Here is a 23,257-nt window from a genome sequence, read left to right on the forward strand (position 1 = left end):
AAATTGCTGACCTCCAGCCTCCAAAACCATCTCCAAAATACCCAGGTCTTGTATCTGTCGGTCACCAAACTCCCAATTCACTGCTAAAATTTCTAGATGGTTTAAAAAGCAGAGCCAAGTGTGTGGGTTTGTTTGCTTTTCCCCTACCAAAGGGCCTTATAAAGTGAGCTCACCTGGGTTTGTAGAGCTCACACTTGCCTCTGACAAGCAGAGTTCCACTGACACAGAGAAGCCTGTCCACCCTGAGTCTCCAGGGTGGTAAGAAGAAAAGAAAGTTAATAGAAAAATGAACATCTTTTGTCCCAAGCCACTCTCTCAGTGGACTCAGCAGTGATCACGATGGAATTCAAAAGAGTAGCCACAACTTATGAAACACCCCAAACTGACATTTTGCTTTTACAAATGCAGTAAGAGAAGGTAGGGTTCTTTCTGATAAAATAGAAGTTCAATCAGCAGCATTTGGAGCAACAGTGGCTCCAACCCCAAGCCCAGAGGGAGACCCTTCACTTGTGAAAAGAGTCAAAGATCTGTGGTCTTTAGACCCTTGTTGCTCAAAACAGGGCCCCTGGACCAGCTGCACTGACCTCACCTGGCAGCATGTTAAAAATGAGGGTCACAGGTCCTACCCCAGACTTTCAGAAGCAGAATCTGCATTTGAAAAGACACCATGGTGATTCACATACACACCTTAAAGTTTCAGAAGGACAGAGATAAAAGAATTCATAGCAATGTGAAGGATGGATCATGAATACTACTACAAAGACTGTTCTCTGCTGTTGGCAAGTGGGCTGAATTAAATCAAGGTGCACCCACCACCTTTTCCTCAGTGATGCAGGAAACCTTTCTGCTTTTCAGGTAAAATCTGAAGTTTATCAGCATCTTAGATGTCTAATTTTTCTTAAGAGGCCAAAGGTAGCCACCAGGCAGCTGATGTAAATTCAGGAACTGCCAGGGTGCAGAAGATGTACCCACAAATGAACTGCCCCAGGTATACATGAAACTCACCAACACCCTAGCCAGGAGCTGCCACAGCCACCGATGCCCAGCTGTGCTCACAGCTCTGCACTGCATCCATCCCAGTAATTCCTCCTCCAGGCGTTCCGGATCATTGCCTCAAATCCCTCTCCCTCGTATTAGCTTCCAGTGGAGATTATTTTTTTATTTATTCATGATCTGTACAGAGCCTACTTCCCCAAGGGATTGTGTGTGGCTTACAAAGATGAACACATTGTAAACAAGATGAGCAAAATTAAAGCAGAACAAATACCCAGTTCAAAGTCTTAGACTGTGTGTTCACATGATCTTTACTCTGTTGGCTCACCAGACTCCCCCATCACTGCTCCTCCCCGGGAAAGCAGCAGGGGATTAATGTGACGGATGAATTTGAAAATAAACTGGGGGTGCTCAGATCATCTCCTTTTCTTTATCTCTTGGGAGTGAGTTTGCGCACAGGGAGTAAAAATTCCACCCTGCTACTTGTGGGCACAAGACTCGTCTATACCACCCCTTCCTGGTCCCCCCACTCACATGGGGAGACCCAGGAGTGCCATGTGGATGAGGGTCAGCATTACTGGTAGCTGGTTGGGTATGTCTGTGTAATGGTGGGATTACTAAAAAGCCTGTGTGCACAAAGATATGAACTACATTTTCAACGTCACTTTCATGATTCTACGGCTCCCATGTTTTTACTCCTTATTTCTCAATTAGCTCAAAACTCAAGTGAAGGGGAAAGGTGCTATTTATTATGTCCTTTCAAAATCCCAACAAAAAGATCTGGAAAGCTCACGCTATAAGATACTTAAGAGAGGTTATTAATAGTGATCAGCAGAGGGACTTCCCTGGAGGTCTAGTGGTTAAGACTCTGAGCCTCCCATGCAGGGGGTACAGGTTTGGTCTCTGGTTGGGGAACCAAGATCCCACATGCCTCATGGCACAGCCAAAAAATAGTAATATATAAAAGGGTCAGGGACTTCCTTGGTAGTCCAGTGGTTAAGATACCCCGCTTCCAATGCAGGGATGCAGAGGACAGGGGTTCAACCCCTGGCTGGGGAACTAAGATCCTACATGCTGAGCAGTGTAGCCAAAAAATAAATTTTAAAAATGTATATTATTTAAAATATAGTGGGACTTCCCTGGTGGTCCAGTGGCTAAGACTCCAAGCTCCCAATGAAGGGGGCCAGGGTTCAATACCTGGTCAGGGAACTAGATCCCATGTGCCACAACTAAGACCCAGTGCAGCCAAATCATAAATAAATAAAATTATTTTTTAATAAATAAATAAAAATATAGTGATGGAGGGGAAAAGGCCTGAAATCTCTAGCTACCAAGGCAGAAGGGAGCATGTGACCAGGATGGGAGATGTAACTAGAGGTCACTCAGTACTCTTGCCACGCTCATCTTACCTGCCCTCCTCTCCCACACAGACTGGAAAATCTAAAGCCTGCCTTCCCCAAAATCCTATTAGCTAGGAGAGGCCAGGTACTCCATTCTGGCCAGTGGGACATCCTCAAGAGTAAATGGACACTGCCTCCTCCACGTTCTCCTTCTCTAGGGGACAGGTGGGATGCCTGAGGTGCAACAGCCTCTGCTAACAAGGGCTGGGCAGGCAGAGAGAGGAAGTTGGCACCAGGGAAGGCTCGATGGCCCTTGACCACCTACCCGAGCTGGCCTATTGTTCATGATGAATAACTCCCTAACTAGCAAAGAACAGATACATTTGGTTATATATTTCTAAGGAACACTGAGTTGAAAGATACGTATGTGTGTCTTTCATTGTTTTTATGACTATAAATAAAATCTTATATAGAGACATAGACTGTTCTAATAAAACATCACTAAAAACAAATGAAGATTTTCTAGACAATGTTTTGAAGAAGCAACTCCTTTTCTTTTTTCTAATTACATATTTTAAAAAGATAGCTTTAAGGGTTTTCATACTCAGAAAGAGCAATCTATGCCAGATAGACGGAGAGAGACAGTCATAAACACACATATATATGTTTATTCAACGCTAAAATCTTGATGAAATAGAATTTAATTAATTTCAAGCTCATTTTACTTTTAAAAGACTAAATAAATGTCAAAAAAAAAAAAGAAGAAGAAGAAGAAGAAGAAGCATCAAGAATGTATTTGCCTGGGAAATCTCATGGACAGAAGAGCCTGGTAGGCTACAGTCCATGGCATCACAGAGAGTCGAATACAACTTAGCAACTGAACAACAACAACATACAACCAGGCAGACTGTGATTTGGGGAAATACTTCTTGATGGAAATGTGGCAGAAAATGGAAAGTGAAGTGACCTAGAAATACGGAATATAGAGTTCTGGAAGAAATTAAAATTTGTATATAGAATGACAGCTGCAAATATTCAAACAATAAAGTCCGTGGCTAAAGGAAAAAAAAATGTATTTTAAAATAATAAAATTATTAATACTTCTGATTTTTTTTTAATTTATTCACAATTTGGAACCAAATTTGGAACCAGTTCTTGCTTGTCGGGATTCCCTGATGGCTCAGAGGGTAAAGAGTCTGCCTGCAATGAGGGAAACCAGAGTTCCATTCCTGGGTCAGGAAGATCCCTGGAGAAAATGGCAACCCACTCCAGTATTCTTGCCTGCAAAATCCCATGGATGGAGGAGACTGGCGGGCTACAATCCATAGGGTCACAAAGAGTCAGATACAACTGAGCGACTTCACTTTCACTTTCAGTTCTTTCTCAACAACATCCTGTACAGTCAAGGTGGACAATGAAGACACACAGTGGTAAACTTGGGACACCACAGGCTTTCAGACTTCAAAGGAGCTTTTGTTACATTATAGTAAGCACAAATATACATTACATAAATGTTCATATGTTAAAGAGCGATAGTCGTCAAAGGTTGCCAAGCAGAAAGTTCTGGCAGTAAAACCTTGGAGCTTCAGAAAATGCAACTAATCAGAATATAACATTTTCCAAACACTGATCAAGATTTTCCTGTACAGAGGAAAGAGGACCCTCCTATGCTGTTGGTGGGAATGTAAATTGGTACAGACATTGTGGAAAACAGTATAGAGGTTTCTCAAAAAACTAAAAATAGAGCTTCCTTATGATCCAGCAGTTCCACTCCTGGGTATATATCCAAAAGAAACAAAAGCACTAATTCAGAAAGATACATGTACCTCAATGTTCATAGCTGCATTATTTATAACTGCCAAGGTATGGAAGCAATGTAAGTGCCCAGTAACAGATGAATGGATAAAGAAGATGCGGTACACACATACAATGGAATATTACTCAGCCATAAGAAAGAAAAAAACTTTACCATTTTCAACAACATGGATGGACTTGGAGGTCCATCCTCCAAGTGAAAATTGCTCAGTCGTGTCCAACTCTTTCCAATTCCATGGATGGCAGCCCGCTAGGCTCCTCTGTCCATGGAGTTCTCCAGGCATAAGTACTGAAGTGGGTTGCCATTTCCTTCCCCAGGGGATCTCTCCAACCCAGGGGTAGAACCTGGGTCTCCTGCATTGTAGGCAGATTCTTTACAGTCTGACCCACCAGGGTAGGAATTATGCTAAGTGAAATAAGTCCAACAAAGAAAGACAAATATTGTATGATGTCACTTATCATGGGAAATCTTAAAAATGCAACAAACTAGTGATTATAACAGAAAAAAAAGTAACAGACTCACAAGATATAAAGAACAAATTAGTGGTGACCAGTGGGGAGGGGACAATAACGGGGTAGGGGATTGAGAGGTGCAAACTATTATGTGTAAAATAAACTACAAGGATATATTGTACAATAAAGCCAATATTCTACATATTTTGAATATATTTTAAATATTCAAAATGTAAAAAAAGACAGACAAGAAAGAGAAGGATTGTCTTGTACAATGTATAAGGAGTGATTTCTCGGTGTTCTCATTTCCTACCTGATGGTTCTTTCCTTCTTCCCAATTATAAAGAGGCATGTTTAAACACTTCCAGACACAAACGGAGTAGACTGTCTCCTCCTCCTCACTCTGCTCACTCTGTAGGATGAGTTTGAATTCAGCTCTAACACACTGCAGTGCTGCTGGCACAGTGCTTGCACAGGTCATCCCATTTGGTCCTCAAAATATCACAGTGAGGGGGCTTCCCTGGTAGTATGGTGGATTCTTACCCGGAAGATCCCACATGCTGCAGGGCAACTAGGCCCTAGCACAACAACTACTGAGCCCGCGTGCCTCAGTTATTAAGCCCGCAAGCCCTCGAGTCCGTGCTCTGCAAAGAGAAGTCACCACAATGAGAAGCTCACACACCACAACTAGAGAGTAGCCCCCTCATCACCCCAACTAGAGAAAGCCTGCACTTAACAACAAAGACCCAGAACAGCCTAAAATAAAGAAAGAAAGAATTTTTTTTAATAAAAGGAAAGACCTTTGTCAATAAAACATTTTTTTTTAATATCACAGTGCAGAGCAGAGGGGGAAGGAAAGGGTAAAATGAATGGAGAGAGTAGCATGGAAATGTATACACTACCATCTGTAACACAGACAGCAGTGGGAACTGCTGTATGACTCAGGGAACTCAAACCAGGCTCTGTGACAAATGAGAAGGGGTGAGATGGGGTGGAAAGTGGGAGGGAGGTTCAAGAGAGAGGGGACATATGTATACCTATGCTGATTCATGTTGATGTATGACAGAAAACAACACAATATGGTAAAGCAATTATCCTTCAGTCAACAATAAATAAATTTAAAAAAAATATCACCACGCAGGAAACAAATGAAATAAGCCCTAAGTGCAAACAGAAGCTGGAAAAGTTAAGGAATTTGTCTAAAGTCTCTTGACCAAACTGTATTTTAGTTTGGTAGAGCCAGACTGAAATATAAGTCAGCTGCCTCCTGGTCTGCTCTTTCTAAGGCACTGTGTAGACTCTGACCCTTGTCTGTGGTCTGAAGTGACAGCCGACACGCCAGGGAGGTGGAGTGGCTGCCCTCACACCGCCTGGCCAATGGCCGGCCCATGGCCCACCATCACCTATCCTGAAAATCATTCAGTTGGAATTGTGGCTTTCTGTTTTAGAAAAGCATCTTTTTTTCTCCCCCTTTTCCTACCTGGTTAGTCATTCTTTCTTTTTTCCCTGTTTGATTCATGAATTTTGTGCCTTGCCAAAGGTCACATTTTCTCTCTCCTTAAGATCCAATCGCAAATCATGATGCAGTTGCTAGCCTTACTTCTTCCTACCTGCAAAGTTTTCTCTATGCTCCAGGTCGGCACTGAACCTCTCTCCTTGCAGAAGTTCGGGCACTGAACGTGTGTAAAGATTGCTGGGTCACGTCTACAACCACATCGCTTCTACATGGAAAGCTGCCAGTATGTTAATGCCAAAACTTTCAAAAGATTAAGGTATATATCGACATTCCATTTCAATGATTTGTACTTAATTCAGATTTTGGTCCCAGCTGCAATTACTAACCTGCTACCTGCTTTTATTTCCTCGCCCCTTATTCTGCGGTTGTTATCAGTTAGAAAGACGGACCAAAAGTTAAGAAATGGGTAGGGAGTGGACAAGGTAATACGGAAGAACAGTTTTGCAGAAAATCACAACAATATACACCTAGTTATTTATTCCATGTCATAACAGGTTAACGCTGCTCACGTGCTAAGATAGTGTGTATGCTTAGCCGCTCAGTCGTGTCCAACTCTTTGTGACCCCATGAACTGTAGCCCGCCATGGGGGTTCCTCTGTCCATGGGGATTCTCCAGACAAGAATACTGGAGTGGGTTGCCATGCCCTTCTCCAAGGGATCTTCCAAACCCAGGGACTGAACCCAGGTCTCCCACATTACAGGCGGATTCTGAAGTACCAGGGAAGAAGATAGCAGTCCCCCTGATTTAAATTTGCATGGAGGTAACCTTTAAAACCTGCTTTAAAGGTCTAAAGAATGGTCTTGTTTTAATTATGTCTTGAGGACGTTAAGCCAGTTCTGCATCCTTCTACACCATTCAGAACCCTACTGAATGTGACCCATTCTTTGGTTTCAGTGGGCTTTCAGAAGTTCAAGGGGTCTGGGGTCAGACGGTGTGGGTTTGACACCCATACCAAGTCACTTAAGTTCTCTGGGCCTTAGTTTCCTCATTCATAAAAAAAGGGGAAACAATTCCCATCTCCTAAGGCCACTGAGAACATTAGATGAAATAACACAGGTAAGATTCCTGGTACTGAAACCACTGGAGCTTTTATCAAGATCCATTTAATACAAAGCAGAACTCCTACGAATTACACCAAGAATGTATCCGAAGGCAGGCATCAAGACGTTTTCCCAAAAAATGATTATTAGTCAATATCTAAATGAAGAAGAGGAGGAGGAGGGTCGGGGGAGGTGGGAGCAAATCCCATCTGTAGGACTTTCTTCCCCTTTCACATGTCACTTTAGATATTACCTTAAACTGGAAATATTTCTTCATTACATCGAAAGCACCTCAGATGCTGGGCTTGTGTCTCATTTTTTGGTCTTCCCACAAGGAGCACAGTTGCTCAGCACTGAATATGCACTTGCTAGTTTCCTTCTTGGTGAAAGTGTTGCTCAGTCATGTCCGACTCTTTCGAGACCCCATGACTGTATCCTACCAGGCTCCTCTGTCCATGGGATTCTCCAGGCAAGAATACTGGAGCGGGTTGTCATTGCCTTCTCCAGAGGATCTTCCCAACACAGGGATCAAACCCAGTTCGCCCTCATTACAGGCAGATTCTTTACCATCTGAGCCAACAGAGAAGTCCCTCCCTTCTTGGGAGGCAACCACTACCAGAAAAGTTAAATCTCAGGGCTCTGACAGCAGATATTCTCTGTTTGTGTGGGGCTCTGCCTGTGTTTTTCATGAAGCAGATTTGTGTCAGTGGTACCTAGAAGTGGGTGGGAGACCCAAGTTTTCAAAATAAATGGAAGGAAGAGATCAGAAAGATAACAGTTGGCATGTTTACAGAGTCAAGATGTCACTCTAAAGATTGCTGGTTGTTTTCAAAGAGAGAAACATATGTTTACAGTGGGAAGACCTGCCAATCAACTAACTCAACTAAGTGATTAAACTCAACAACACTAGTGAATGGCCAGGTGCATCTAACAGAAAACACACACCACGACCTATGAAGGAGTCTGGCCAAAAACATTTTGCCTGAACTGAATTACACATTTAGACTGAACTTTCAGTTTACAAGAAATATAGAACATGGAGGAACGAGATAAGTGTACCACAAGAAAATAATCAGATAACTCTAGAATGTAAAATATTCCACAAATTAGCCTTGTCACTTCAAAAAGTCTGTGTAGTAGAAACAGAAAAAAGTTGACACAGTTTTCTAGTTTATCAAACGCTAAGAAAGCAAACAACCAAATGCAGTGATTGAATGAATCTTGACTGGCTCGTGGTTTGAAAAAAATACATAGCTAAAAGAGACACTGAGTGGACAATGAAGATTTGAATGTGGACTGGACTTTGATAATCAATGGAAGTTACTTTCATAGGGTATTTAAGCTCCTGAGTTATATAAGAGAATGTCCTTATTTTCAGAAGACACGTGCTGAAGCTTAAAGGGACCCACGATTACTTTCAAAAGTCTTAACCTCCCACCCAATATATATACATATATATATATATTCTACACAAACACACACAGGTTGAAACAGCAAACATGACAATAATGAACAATTACTGAATCTAGGTGGTTGGATATACTAATGTTCACTATACTACTATTTCAACTTTTCTGTACGTTTGAAAATTTGTCATAATAAATGTTAGAAAACATGGAGGCAAAAGTAACAAGCAAGGGACTCCCCTGGTGGTCCAGTGGTTAAGAACCCAATTTGCAATGCAGGGAATGTAGTTTCAAACCCTGGTGGGGGAACTAAGATCCTGCAGTGTCCCCAACAAGAGAAGAAGCCACCACAATGAGAAGCCCGCATGCACCACAACCAAGACCCATCACGGGCCAAAAGTAAAAAATTAAAAACAAGCAAACTATTCCTCCCTGCCTGAATAAAAATTTCTTTCTCTTGCATTTCATGATAACAACAAATTATAAAACACTTTACTTGGGCCAGTTACTGGGGACTACAAAAGGGCTGCAACATCCTCTAAAGACAATAGCTGTCCTGAGGAAAAAGCATAGCCCTCTTTGTTGAGTATCACTTTCATTCCCCTTTCACTGTCCACCGGTGACTGCTTTTCAGAAAATAGTAATCATTATTCTCCCAATTCCATGGAACTGAGGGTCTTCAAACCAACAATAAAAACAGCTTTGGATAAACTTTTCAACCTGTGAGGTTGCTTCTGCATAAAGATAACCTAGTCATTCGATATCACTGAAGTTTTTTTTCTTAATAGTGAAGCAGACAATATGTAAGAAATACAGATACAGAGACAATAGCCTGTTTCCTATAGTCTGGGTACTTCCTGCTGTTGGAGGCAGGAAGAAGAAGTAGCAGTGGATGAAAGCTGTCAATAACCTCACTTCACACACCAGTTACTTCTATTCCTTCCTGAGCCCTTTGAGAAGATAAACTTGATAGACTAGAGCTTTTCCAAAGACAGGCAGCAAGAAAGAGAAGCACTACTCCACAGTGAAAGTCTGTATTACTTGGGAAAAGTCCAGTGTAAAGTGTGAGTCTTAAAAGTCACAGAACTCTCAACTGTTTAATTTCAGAACTGAAAACACACCACAGGCAGGCTCAAAAAGCAAACAGAAGCTTACTGCTTAAAGTATACCTATATAAATTATATAACACCATATATTCTCTATAGTATCTACCATCAACTAAATGTGAAAGAAAGTTCTTCTTTTCCGTTTTTGAGTCCAAGCTCAGGTGAGAGGGCAGGAAAGGCTTACCTAAGTACAACGATGCGTTTTCTTTCTTGACATTGTCATCTAAGTAGGTTGGTCCCAGGGTATAAATAGGTGTGGAGCCCATTCCAATGAGAATCTGTGCGCACACGAATAAAGCCACGTAGACCCAGTGGTCGTTGCCACCCGAGTCCTTCAGGCAGGTGGGGGGCTCCACCTTGATCGAGGAGTTGCCGTTTTGACACAGGCCGTAGTTGGAGGCGGAGGCGTTCAACTCTTGGATCTGGTAGGGCGGCGAGACGAAGTGAGGTAAGGCGAAGAGGGCAGCCCCCACCGCGATGAGGAGACCCCCCACGGCCAGCCACAGGGGCCGCCGTCCGCGGCCGCCGAAGTAGCTGACGAACACCACCACCACCAGGCTCCCAATGTCAAAGCAACTGACCAGCAGCCCCGACTCGGAGCTCTTCAGACTGTAGCGCCTTTCGATGGTGGTGATGACGCTGCTCAGGTACCCGGAGACCATCAACGCCTGGATGAAGGTTAGAAAGCACATGCAAACCAGGAAGCAACGGGAATCGGTGAGGACCACGTAGAGGCACCTCCTGCCCTGGAGCATGGCCAGAGTGGAGGACACCGACATGGTTTTGGCGATTTCCACCCGGTGGCGACGTTCCGCCAGTCCTGCCGTCTCTGCCGAAGTAGACGGCGCGGAGGGGCTGGGGGCCGGCGGGTAGGGGTCTGACTTCAACTCCTGATGGCTGGGGGCGGGCTCAGAGCCTTCTTCGCTCGCGGGACTCAGATCTGGCGGGCAGGAGGCGCTGTTCAGGGCGGGTAAACTCTGGGACCTGAAGGATTCGGGTTCGCTCTTCTCTTGGACAGCTCCTACCCTGGCGCGCGCTTCCTGTGGCTCTCCCGCCTGGGGCTCCAGCCCACCGCCTCGGTCCATGGCTCTCAGAATTCAGATTCGGTCGCCGATCGCACTCAAGGACTCCGGCGCTTTGCATCCACCGGCACGAGGGGCTGAAGCCGGGCCCAGGCAGTCGTGCCCACCAGGGACCGGGGCTGGCGATGCAGAGCCGCGCTGTGGGGCATCCTCACCAGCAGGGAGGTGCCCAGTGCATCCTGACCGCAGTCGTGGCCCCGAGGCTCCGCAGCCGCGTGCCCCGGAGGGCAGGGGTCCGCGCGGTCCTGCGATGAGCCCAACTTAGGGTCCACCCAGGGCTGGGAGCGCGCAGCTGTATCCTGGCGCGTCCCGGGCGCATCCCCTCCACCGCTGCCGCTCCGCTTGCCGCCCGGAGCGCGTACGCCCAGTGCCCAGCGTGCGGGCGGTTAGCGCTGCTGCCCGGGCCGCATACCGCCGGGCCGGCTGGGCCAGAGGCGCCCGATCCTCGCCGCCTCGGCTCGCGACACCCTCGGGCGCAAAGGTGCCAACCTGCAAAGCAGAAGAGAGGGCGGTCAGCGAAGGGCGGCTGAGGCTGGCTTCCCGGCGCCCCCGGCGGACAGCGCTGGGGGACTCGAACGGTCCCAAGTGGGACCTAGAGAGGAGCGAGGAACGAAGCCCTGGAGGAGGATTAGCCTGTAGGCTGCAGCCTCTAGAGCCCAAACAATAAGCAGCGGGCGGTCGGCAGAGACCCTCCCTCATTGTCTACGGCGGACCTGCCCCCGCCCCGCCCCTTTTGCCTTAAACGGCACATCTGCTTTTATATGTTAATAATTATCCACCTGGTAGCTCTGACTCACAGACAGCGTCTTTTATTCGAGTGAACTAATTGCAACCTTTTGGTACTCCTACTCCATTACTCAAAATAGAAGAGGCCCAAAAGAACAAAGGAAAGTTTCTTTCCTTTTTTTTTCTTTACAAGCACGATGCACTCCTAGTCCCGATTTTTAAAAAAGAAAAAAAGGGGAAAGCGAGGTGTGTAGAAACGTGTGTACACACTTGTGTGCAGGCACGTGTGCGCCGACTGGATGCAAATCAGTCTTCTCCATCCATTAGAGACAGATACGCATTCAAAGCCCAAGGCAGCAGCAAAAAGGTCAGCGTGCTTGCCTCTATTCCCAACACTAAAAATAACACCCCTCCCCCCAAGCCGCCAGGGAGAACTATTCAATTACAAATACCAGGGGCGTTCGAGGCTGCGGCCCACGCCAAGTCCCAGAGCGCTGTGTCAAGCGAAACCGAAAATCAGTTTGCTTTGCGGAGGGGTGGGGAAGCCACAACCAAACAATGAGACGCGGGAGCGCTGTCACGGCGCGCTGGGAGCCCACGGAGCCGGCTCGGCACGCGCGGGCCGGCAGGGAGGTGTGCTATTTACATCCAGCGCACCCAGAGAGCGTGGGCTCGGGGTGCGCGCGCGCCCACACACACATACATACACCGGCGTGTCTGTGTAGAAACCCCTCGCGCGATCCGGCACCCAGCTTGAATATAGCGCGAGTCGAAAACAGGTGTGTCCCCAGGGTAAGCCTTCCGCCCTTATCTCGGGACTCCCACTCTATTCCTCCGGCCCCCGAGGGGTGGGGGGGGGGGGGTGGGAAGGTGATGTGCACCAGGTGGAAGAGGAGAGCTGGACTTCGCTGCATTGTGTTTCATGCGATGCGCTTTTGTGATGGTGCTGAGAAAAGAAAGGAGGAAGGGTAAAGGGAGAAAGGCAGAGAGCTTGGGATCCAGGGGCTGCAGCTCCGGCGTCTCCCTCGGCTCGACTGGGCCAGCCCAGCTCCCAGATTCCCGGCCTGCCAGCCACTCAGAGCCAGGGCTTCCCCGCCGCCTTCTTGCCCGGGAGCCTTCCCGGGGAACCCCACCGGCGGCGGCGTACAAAGTCGGGGAATTCCGGAAAACTCGCTTCCCCACGCCCGGGGGAGCGCGCACCCGCACCGCAGCGCACCCGCACCCCAGCGGAGCCTTGGAAGGGCACACGGACCCAGGCGGACGGCTCTCGGAGCCGGCGTGGGGGCCCGGGGACATCTCCTACGCGCGCGCAAACACACATATACACACACACACGGCCCCGCAGGAGGATAGGACAGCCGGAGACAGCTCACCGAGCTGAGGGTCGCGCGAGCCGCCGCTACTCACTCGTGAGTCGGCCGGTCAATCTGGCTGGCTGGGGATGGAGCGAGGGGAGGTAGGGACCTTGGAGGCGCGAGAGTAGTTGGGAGCCTCCTGGGGAGGCAGCCTCGGTCCAGCCGCGAGGAAATCAGTGAATGAGTCTGTGACCCCAGCCTCTGGAAACAGACACACGCGCACAGACGCGCCCGGAGCCGAGCGGCAGAGGGCGCAGGCGCGCGGGCAGCCGCCCAGCCCAGCCCGGAGGCGGCGAGCCACCAGGCTGCCTTTTCACCTGAAAGGCGGGGGAGCGTGAGGAACCCAGGGAGCCGGTCTCCAGAAAAGTCAGCTACTCAGGCAGAGAGCCCACTCGGAATAAAGAAACTGAAAATTCTGTTGGTTTATTACGTGCTGTGGGCACCCACCATGTCTCAGGGACCATAGCAGGTAGATTCTGGGAACCAAAGATGAACGGGACAGGATCCGTGGACCAAGGAAACCTCTGTTTTGTGGAGGAAATACCCCTGTAAGCAGCCTAAAACGACACAGTAAATTCTATACAGGGTGACACTGAAGAACCATTATCATATATCGATTATAATATCCATTATTAACCCATTAGACCTTCATTTCCAAACAGCAGGAAAGACATGTGCAAAGGCCCTGGGGCACGATGCTGCAAAGAAATCTTGAATCTCAAGGTGACTGCACCGATGGGGCAGAGAGCTGGCCAGCAAGAGTGGTACAGTAGGAAAGGTCAGCATGGGCTTTACACGTCCTGTGCTGTCAGCATTGAAGGGCCAGTGACATTCAACCTCAGTCACCAGACAGTTGGTTCTGACACTGGGAGGTGAATGGAGCCATGTGGAGGGCATGGAGGCAATCTCAGCAATCTCTGAGCAAAATGTGATGCGGCAGAGGTGGAGCATGGAGAGGAAGGAACTCCTTGAGAACACTGACGAGTCAGAAGTAGCCAGACTTAGAAGCCGATGTTAACCAGAGACTGAGATTGAGGTCCAAGGAAAACACAAGCAGAGAAACATGCTCTTGGGGTAAGATGTTTCTCCTTTAAGATACCTTGACTTTGAAATGCCTCTGGGACATCTGAGTGTATACACATCCCATAAACCACCAGACATATAACACACAGGCAGTTGGGATTAGGAAAGTGAATTAGGAGGCAACAGCCAGACACGGCATGAGGTGGGTGAATAAGGAGATCAGAGGAGGGGTAGACTAAGGACAGGGCCCTGGGAACAGGGAGATCTAAGAGCTGGAGAGGGGAAAAGCTAAGGAAGGAGATTAGAAGCAAGGGTCAGAGAGATCTGTGAAGAATCAGAAAAGAGGGACCATCACAGAAGCCAGATGCAGGAAAGGCTGCCGAGATGCCAAATAGGATGATAACGGAAAAGAGCCCATGGGCTGTAGCAAGTGGGAGGACACTGCAGAGCTCTGACAGAGGGAGACGCAACCTAACAAGCGGAGGGGATTGTTCTACATTTACTGGTGCCCGCACCGACCATCCTGCCATGCCAAAGCCACTTCACTCGCCCCTGGCCTTATCCAGTGAGAGCGCGGGATCCACTTCACAGTGTGATGAGGGAAGTGGAGAGAGACTACGTAACATGCATGGTAAAGGCACACAGCTAATCTCGGGATGATCAAAGGTCCATGCTCCATAATACTTCGTTCCCCAGGGATGGCAAAAATAAGCTTTTAATCTAACAATTGTTTTACTCCAAAATTGATTTTTTCTTTATCTTCAGATAGAGAAATAAGCTCCCGCTGTTTCTCATAGTACTTTGTGTGGCAATTTTAAAGGTCCAAAGATACTACATTATTAATTCTCTCAGGAGAGCCCATCTCATACTGGAAAGCCACATGGGATAGTGAAAAGAATTTAGAATCAACTTGAAATTTTTATCCCTGCTCAGTTATCATAGCCATGAGCAATTTATTCAATCGTTATTTATTTATCTTGATTTCCTCAGCCATTAAGTGAGAACAATATTACACTGAGACTGCCTGAGAAGGGCATGAACATACCTTAAAATGTTTGAGATGTACAAGCTTTGAAAATGTGCTCTGTCAAGTCAATCTTTCTTTTGCTAAAAAAAGAACGGAGAAGGCAATGGCACCCCACTCCAGTACTCTTGCCTGGAAAATCCCATGGATGGAGGAGCCTGGTGGGCTGCAGTCCATGGGGTCACTGGGAGTTGGACACAACTGGGCGACTTCACTTTCACTTTTCACTTTCATGCATTGGAGAAGGAAATGGCAACCCACTCCAGTGTTCTTGCCTGGAGAATCCCAGGGATGGGGGAGCCTGATGGGCTGCCGTCTGTGGGGTCGCACAGAGTTGGACACGACTGAAGCGACTTACCAGCAATAGCAGCAGCTATACTCTCTCTCCCTTGCAATCACACAGCAGCTTAACTTTTCAGTACATCTTGCATCTTTTAATTATCTCACATGAGTCCAACAACCACCCAATGTACAGCTGATCCTTAGAGAACAAAATATTAAGTCAGCTGACACCAAAAGAACAGTTAGTGCATGCTCCAAGGCCACATCGAGACAGCACTGGTCTGGCAACTACCAAACTGATCAATCAAACAAGACAAAGACATTCATTCCTCATTCCCTGCCCCTGTCCTGTCTTCTTGAGATCTCCATCAAGCACACAGTCACTTTTCCACAAACAGGATATATGACTCCAGTTGACACTCTTGCCCATGATCTTAGCTATGCGGCACTTCCTGTGCCTTATCACTCCTCTGAGCTTACTCTGGATCCAAACAGAATCGATCTGTCCTTCCAGGCTCTGAGGCCCATTCTTTCATTTCAGCCTCAGCCCCAGACATGAGTAGTTCCATAGCAAATTCAATCTGGCACCAAACTGCATCAGGTGCCAGCAAGGGCTTCCCTGCTGAAAGTCAAAGAATCATGTCCCTGCCACATGCTGTTTATTCATGGTCAATTACCATAGTTACACCAGAAACAATTCTGAGAACCTATAGGATTCTTTATTGCCACTGCTGCTTCTGCTAAGTCGCTTCAGTTGTGTCCAACTCTGTGCGACCCCATAGACAGCAGCCCACTAGGCTCCCCCGTCCCTGGGATTCTCTAGGCAAGAATATTGGAGTGGGTTGCCATTTCCTTCTCCAATGCATGAAAGTGAAAAGTCAAAGTGAAGTCGTTCAGTCGTGTCCGACTCTTAGCGACCCCATGGACTGCAGCCTACCAGGCTCCTCCATCCATGGGATTTTCCCGGCAAGAGTACTGGAGTGGGGTGCCATTCAGAATTCAAAACATCCAATTAGCTACCAATATAGGAAACAAGAAGAAAACATTTAGCAACAGGCATTTCTTGAGCTTTCCCTTTCAGAGTTAAATGTGCCTTTGGAAAAGGTAAGATATGCCTCCATCAGCCCTGATCTTCAGATTCAAAAAGAGAAATGGACTTACTTCATGGAGTTCTGCTACTCCGATGGCTTATTTCACACAGTATGAAAGAGTACAGTTGCTGAGACGAGAATACCTGCCTTCTTAGGTATATCGGGAGATGGAGCCTAGTGGGCTGCCATCTATGGGGTCGCACAGAGTCGGACACGACTGCAGTGACTTAGCAGCAGCAGCAGCAGCACATGGCTATAAACTCTCTGCAAATCTTCAGGTGTGCTGATGCAGCTTCTAAGTCACTAATCAGTCTAATTTACACATAAATTGCTTCTTTCTCAGTCTTCATATAATAAGATGGTAGCCTCTGCAATTCCATGACTTTGAGCAAGCTTTGGGAGTTGGTGATGGACAGGGAAGCCTGACATGCTGCAGTCCATGGGTTCACAGTCAGATGCGACTGAGTGACTGAATTGAACCGAACTTTGAAACTACCTAGGGCACTCGGTTTTGCTTTTTTTTTTTTTTGTGGGCCATTTTTTTTAAAGTCTTATTGAATTTGTTACAGTATTGCTTCTGTCTTAAGTTCTGGTTTTTTGGCCAAAAGGCATGTGGAATCTTAGCTTCCCAACCAGGGATAGAACCCACACCCCTGTACCAGAAGGCAAAGTCTTAACCACTAGATGGCCAGGGGAGTCCCACTAATGCATTCTATGAGCTTGAAATCTAGCTCCTCTGGAGAATAGGGCAAGGAAAGCAGAAAGGACCCCTTTCTCCACTCTCATCACTTTTTCCTTGCTGCTGCTACTGCTAAGTCGCTTCAGTCGTGTCCGACTCTATGCGACCCCACAGACGGCAGCCCACCAGGCTCTCCCATCCCTGGGATTCTCCAGGCAAGAACACTGGAGTGGGTTGCCATTTCCTTCTCCAATGCATGAAAGTGAAAAGTGAAAGTGAAGTCGCTCAGTTGTGTCAGCCTCTTCGAGACCCCATGGACTGCAGCCCACCAGGCTCCTCCATCCATGGGATTTTCCAGGCAAGAGTACTGGAGTGGGGTGCCATTGCACTTTTTCCTTAAGAGGATTCAATTCAGAGGTCTCCCAGACACAAGAAGAAGGGCTCGGTTTAGGTCCAGAATATTTTCTGTGCTTAAAATACAATACATAGTTGCCACTACTCTAATTGAATTAGGTAGGTATTAGTTCTTGAAGTGGAGTAAGTTGTATTTCAAAGGCAACCTTTCATACATACCTATAAATTCAACTCAATGTATTTCAATATATATAATAAAAATACAGCTTTATTGACAGACCCTGAAGAAGTATACATATCATTGACTTCTGAGATATAATTAAATTACATCTCTATTCTTTTAATTTTTTGGCCACATGGCTTGCGGCATCTTACTTCCTTGATCAGGGATTGATCCTGCACCCTTAGCAGTGAAAGCGCAGAGTCCTAATGACTGGACCACCAAGGAATTCCCCAGATCTCTATTCTTGATTCAAAAAGGTAGTTTACAGTATGACTGATTTCCTCATTTTCTTTTCTTTTTTTATTTAATTTAATGGGGTTTTAGTGAAATATGATTGACATGTAACATTGTATTAGTTTTAGATGTACAATATATTGATTTAATATAGTATGTATATATTGCAAAATGATCATGGCAATAAATCTACATTAGTTACAAATTTCTTTTCTTGTGGTAAGGATGTACTCTCTTAGCAACTTTCAAATATCCAATATGGTGTGTGTACGTGTGTATGCTTAGTCACTCCGTCCTGTTGGACTCTTTGCGACCCCATGGACTGTGGCCCACCAGGCTCTTCTGTCCATGGGGATTCTCTAGGCAACAATACTGGAGTGGGTTGCCATGCCCTTCTCCAGGGGATCTTCTCAATTCAGGTATCAAGCCCAGGTCTCCCACATTGCAGGCAGGTTCTTTACTGTCTGAACCAATATGGTATTATTGATTATAAGGTTATAAGGTCGCTCCTTAACAGAACTTGGCATTTATACCTTTCATGCTCAGTCGCTAAGTTGTGACCAACTCTTTTCAATTCCCTGGACTGTAGCCCATCAGGCTCCTCTGTCCATGGGATTTCCCAGGCCAGGATACTGGAGTGGGTTGCCATTTCTTTCTCCAGGGGATCCTCCCAAACCAAGGATCAAACCCGCATCTCCCGCATTGGCAGGCAATTCTTTAACATTGAGTCACCAGGGAAGCCCATTTATACCCTTCAGTTCAGTTCAGTTCAGTTCAGTTCAGTTGCTCAGTTGTGTCCAACTCTTTGCGACCCCATGAATCGCAGCACACCAGGCCTCCCTGTCCATCACCAACTCCCAGAGTTCACTCAGATTCATGTCCATCGAGTCAGTGATGCCATCCAGCCATCTCATCCTCTGTCGTCCCCTTCTCCTCCTGCCCCCAATCCCTCCCAGCATCAGAGTCTTTGAGTCAACTCTTCGCATGACGTGGCCAAAGTACTGGAGTTTCAGCTTTAGCATCATTCCTTCCAAAGAAATCCCAGAGTTGATCTCCTTCACAATGGACTGGTTGGATCTCCTTGCAGTCCAGGAGACTCTCAAGAGTCTTCTCCAACACCACAGTTCAAAAGCATATACCCTTACTGAGAAGTAAATTTCAATCTAGGTAAACAGAAGAGGCACAGATCTACCCTTGGGTCACAGTGATTCAGGCAATCACTCCAGCCCTGGGATTTGAGTACGGTGACCACCGTATCAGTTTGTTTGTTTGTTTTTATTCTGCTGGGTCTTTGTTGCAGAACACTGGGCTGTTTGTTAAGGCACACAGGCTCTCTAGTTGCATGGGCAGACTTAGTTGCCCCACAGCATGTGGGATCTTAGTTCCTCGACCAGGAACTGAAGTCCCTGGATTGCAAGGAGGATTCCTAACCACTAAACTACCAGAGAAGTCCCCAGCATATCAGTTTTAGGCCTGCACGTCCCCAACCCAAGAAATCATAGTCTGATGAACACTTGGACACCGGGTTACACTCTGAAGGAGCCAAGAAACCAGGCAGTGCCTCTGGGAATGAGCCAGGACAAGAAGACAATACTATCAACTAGCACGTCCTAGAAACTGCCATCTCCCTTAATAAAAACATGCCAGACACACCAAGGCTAGTAATGAGGAGAAAATTTCCTACGAAGAAGAGACATTTGTCTGCAGAGATTCGCATTCCCTTGAAAGATTTTTGTTATCACCTCCATTGCCACCTGGGCCTGGGAAAGGAAAGAGATGGCAGAAGCGATCTGCTATGGCCCTCAGCCCCTCTGCAACATTCTCTGTGGATGTGTCGAAAATGCAAAACTCTGACCACTCTTCAGCCAGGCCATTTCTCAGGGTTGTGTTTGCAGCTGGCAACCTTGAAGGCCAAGGTAACCTTCCCAGCTGGATAAAGAGCAGGCTCAGTTCTTCTTTCTTCAGAGCAGCCCCCCCAAGCTCAATCCTCCTTCCTAAATGCACAAGAAAGCATCCACAGTGGACTCTGTATCACCCCATGAGACTTAGGTACACAAGGAACTGGAACACACGTCTTTCACATAAGTCACAACAGAATTTTTTGAATGGGTCTCTTAGAGTAAAGGAAATAAAACCAAAAAGAAATAAATGGAACCTAATTAAAGTTAAAAGCTTTTTGCACAGCAAAAGAAACCATCAACAAAATGAAAAGACAACCTACTGAATGGGACAAAAGTATTTGTATATGATACAACTGATGGAGGTTATTATTCAACATATAGAAACACATCATAGAACTCAACATCAAAAAAATTTTTTAATGGGCAGAAGAACTGAATAGATATTTTTCCAGAAAGGAAATGCAAATGGTCAACAAGCACATGAAAAGATACTCAACATTACTCACTGTCAGTGAAATGCAAATCAAAACCACCATGAAATATCTATCACCTTACACCTGTCAAAATGACTATCTTCAAAAAGAATACAAATAACAAATGTTGGCAAGGACATAGAGAAAAGGGAACTCTCGTACACTGTTGCTAGGATTGTAAATTGGTCCAGCCACTGTGGAAAACAGTACGGAGGTTTCTCAAAAAACTAAAAATAGAACTACCATATGACCTAGCAATTCTACTCCTGGTTATATATCTGAAAAAAGTACTAATTTGAAAAGATACATGCACCCCAATGCCTATGGCAGCGTTAGTTATAATTGCCAAGATATGGTAGTAACCTAAGTGTCCACCAACAGATGAATACACACACACACACACACACACACACACACACAGTGGAATATTACTTGGCCATAAAACGGAAGGAAATTATGTCATTTGCAGCAATTTGGATGGACTTGAAGGGTATTATGCCAAGTGAAATAAGTAAGACAAAGACAAATAGTATATGATATGACTTACATGTGAAATGTAAAGATACAACAAACCAGTGAATATAACAAAAAGAGCAGACTCACAGATAAAGAAAACAAACCTACAGTTACCACTGGGGAGCAGGAAGGGGGAGGGGCAATAAACAGGTGGGGGAATTAGAGGAATAGCCTATTAGGTAAAACATAAGCTACATACATATATTGTACAACACAGGGAATAACTGTCTACTGTACACCTGTAAATTATATAATATTATACAGCAACTATATTTTAATTTAAAAAATGAAAAGATGAAGCATGCCTATAGTGAAATATTTAAATGGATTAAAGGATGAAACAGTCTAAAGACAAAGAGTGCATGCTATTGCTTTTTAATAAAAATGAAAACAAGCTGCTCATAGAACCATCATCTCAATAATGACTGAGATTCAGGTTTTTACGAGATTGCCTAACCTTTCAATCTCTAGCAATGGTTTCATTCCCAGCTCATGACTCCTCCCTAGCCTTCTCTGCATTCCTGTCCTTTACTGAGAAACTTAAGCATCACAGAACAAGGTGACCATGAAGCCCACCCCTCAGAATGCTGCTGCCCCCCTGCCACAACATCCTAGCACAAGGTTGAGAATAACTGGTCAGCGGTGGGGAGAGACCTGGCCTCATTGCCTCAGAGCCAGTCTTGTACAGAGAGACCAGGTCAACCCTGGCATCCTGAGAACCCAAATCACAGCACCATATAGTAGGATTCTTTTAATAAAAACTCAGAAATGTAGGGGATTCTGCAGAATGATAGGGAGCTCAGAGCTGTCTGTCTTTTCAAACATTATTTCCTTAATACAAAGACACCAGAAAAGAGCTCTTCACAGAATTCACTCAAATCCCCTTCTCTCCTCTGTATCCTCTTTTGTTGATGACATTTTTAATAATTATCTGATTGCAGAAAAACTCCACAAATCCAGGTTGAAGAGTTATGTTTTAAAATGTATATTTTTTATTTTGTATTGGGGAATAGCTGATTAGTAAACCATGTGATAGTTCAGGTGAACAGTGAAGGGGCTCAGCCATACATACACATGTATCCATTCTCCCCCAAAACTTCCCTTCCATCCAGGCTGCCACATAACACTAAGCACAGTTCCCTCTGCTCTGCAGTAGGTCCTTGTTGGTTATCCATTTTAAATATAAAGTGCTATATTATTTTTAACTATACTATTGTTTTGGGCACACGTGTGCAGGTGCCTGTATCTCTGGCCTGACTTTTATCCTCCATTCTCTTTGGATCTTGGTGATACCCTGATAATTGTTCTTATTCTCTTGGTTGTAACTAATGAATACCAAATGACCCAATACAAGTAGAATATACCACTTGGACCATCAGGGGAGTGATTTTAAAGGATTTAGTGTTCTGTTTGGGGGCTGCATAACCTGTCATCAAGGAATGGGATTTAAATGACAAATGAATTGTGTTATATCATTCCCTCTGTGAAAATCAGAGCAGTTAGAGTCTAAATTTAGTTTGCCCAAAGAGAGGAATGACCAGGCGAATAGGCATGTATACAATGGAAATATAACATCCAAACATCATGATCTTTCTTCCTTCCTTTAGCTGATTTTGTTTGTGAAATTTCACACTAGAGGAAAAATGTGATTTTTCAAAGAGAAAAGAACTGTTGTGAAAGTTTGCACTTTTCAGTTTCTTCTCTGGAGTTTAAAATATACCTTTCTCTTACTCCACACCAGGAAACCACAGGTTTTCCTGCCATCTAGTACTTCTTCAATTCTGTTTTTTCAAGGAAAATAAGATTGTTTCTTGTCCACCCTCAGTAATGTCAAAACATGCTTTTACAATGGAGACTCATACAAGTCACGCTGTGCCCTATGGTTCTTAAACTGTTATTTAAATACTGTCATGCATAGAGAACAGTGGTGGTTGCCAAAGGGGAGAGGTTGAGGGAAGGGATGACCTAGGAGGTTGGGGTTAGTAGATTTCAACTTTCATATACAGAATGGATAAAAAACAAGGTCTTCATATATAGCACAGAGAACTATATTCACTATCCTTTGATAAACTCTAATGGAAAATAGTATTTTAAAAAGAAGGAAAGGGGGAACAAATTGAGAGAGTAGCATTGACATATATACACTACCATGGATCAAATAGATGGCTAGAGGGAATCTGCTGTATACCACAGGGAGCTCAGCTCATTCTCTCTGTCGCCCTGGAAGGGTGTGATGGGGATGAGGGGAGGCTCACAAGGGAGGGGATAGATGCATACATATGACTGATTCATGATGCTGTACAGCAGAAGCTAACACAACATTGTAAAGTAATTATATTCCAATAAAGAAAAGGAATGCTGTCTTTTAGGTTATAAGCATTGGTAAAGAGGGTATCAGTTAAAATATTTAATTCCATAATGCATTATTTTAAAAAATGTATCATGGTTTTAAAAAATACTTGATAAAAGAAAGAATGTATATGTATGTATAACTGAATCACTTTGATGTATAGCAGTAATTAACACATTGTAAATCAACTATACTTGAATAAATAATTAAAAAATAAATACTGTCATAGGCTAAATCGAGTCCTCTCCAAAATCCACAAGTTGAAGCCATAACC

The 23,257-nt window shown here is 45.2% G+C and overlaps 1 protein-coding gene across 1 annotated transcript in view; it reads right to left on the reverse strand.

Moving 5' to 3' along the window:
• Positions 1-10,755, reverse strand: part of SLCO5A1 (solute carrier organic anion transporter family member 5A1) — a 142,625-nt gene extending 131,870 nt beyond the window's left edge. Inside the window, exon 1 of the mRNA XM_052651859.1 lies at positions 9,855-10,755. Within this exon, the coding sequence (XP_052507819.1) occupies positions 9,855-10,755 (901 nt within the window). The remainder of the gene's footprint in view (positions 1-9,854) is intronic.
• Between the last annotated feature and the right edge of the window lie 12,502 nt (positions 10,756-23,257).

This window comes from Budorcas taxicolor, chromosome 14 (assembly GCF_023091745.1).
Source record: "Budorcas taxicolor isolate Tak-1 chromosome 14, Takin1.1, whole genome shotgun sequence".
NCBI classification, from domain to species: Eukaryota; Metazoa; Chordata; class Mammalia; order Artiodactyla; family Bovidae; genus Budorcas; species Budorcas taxicolor.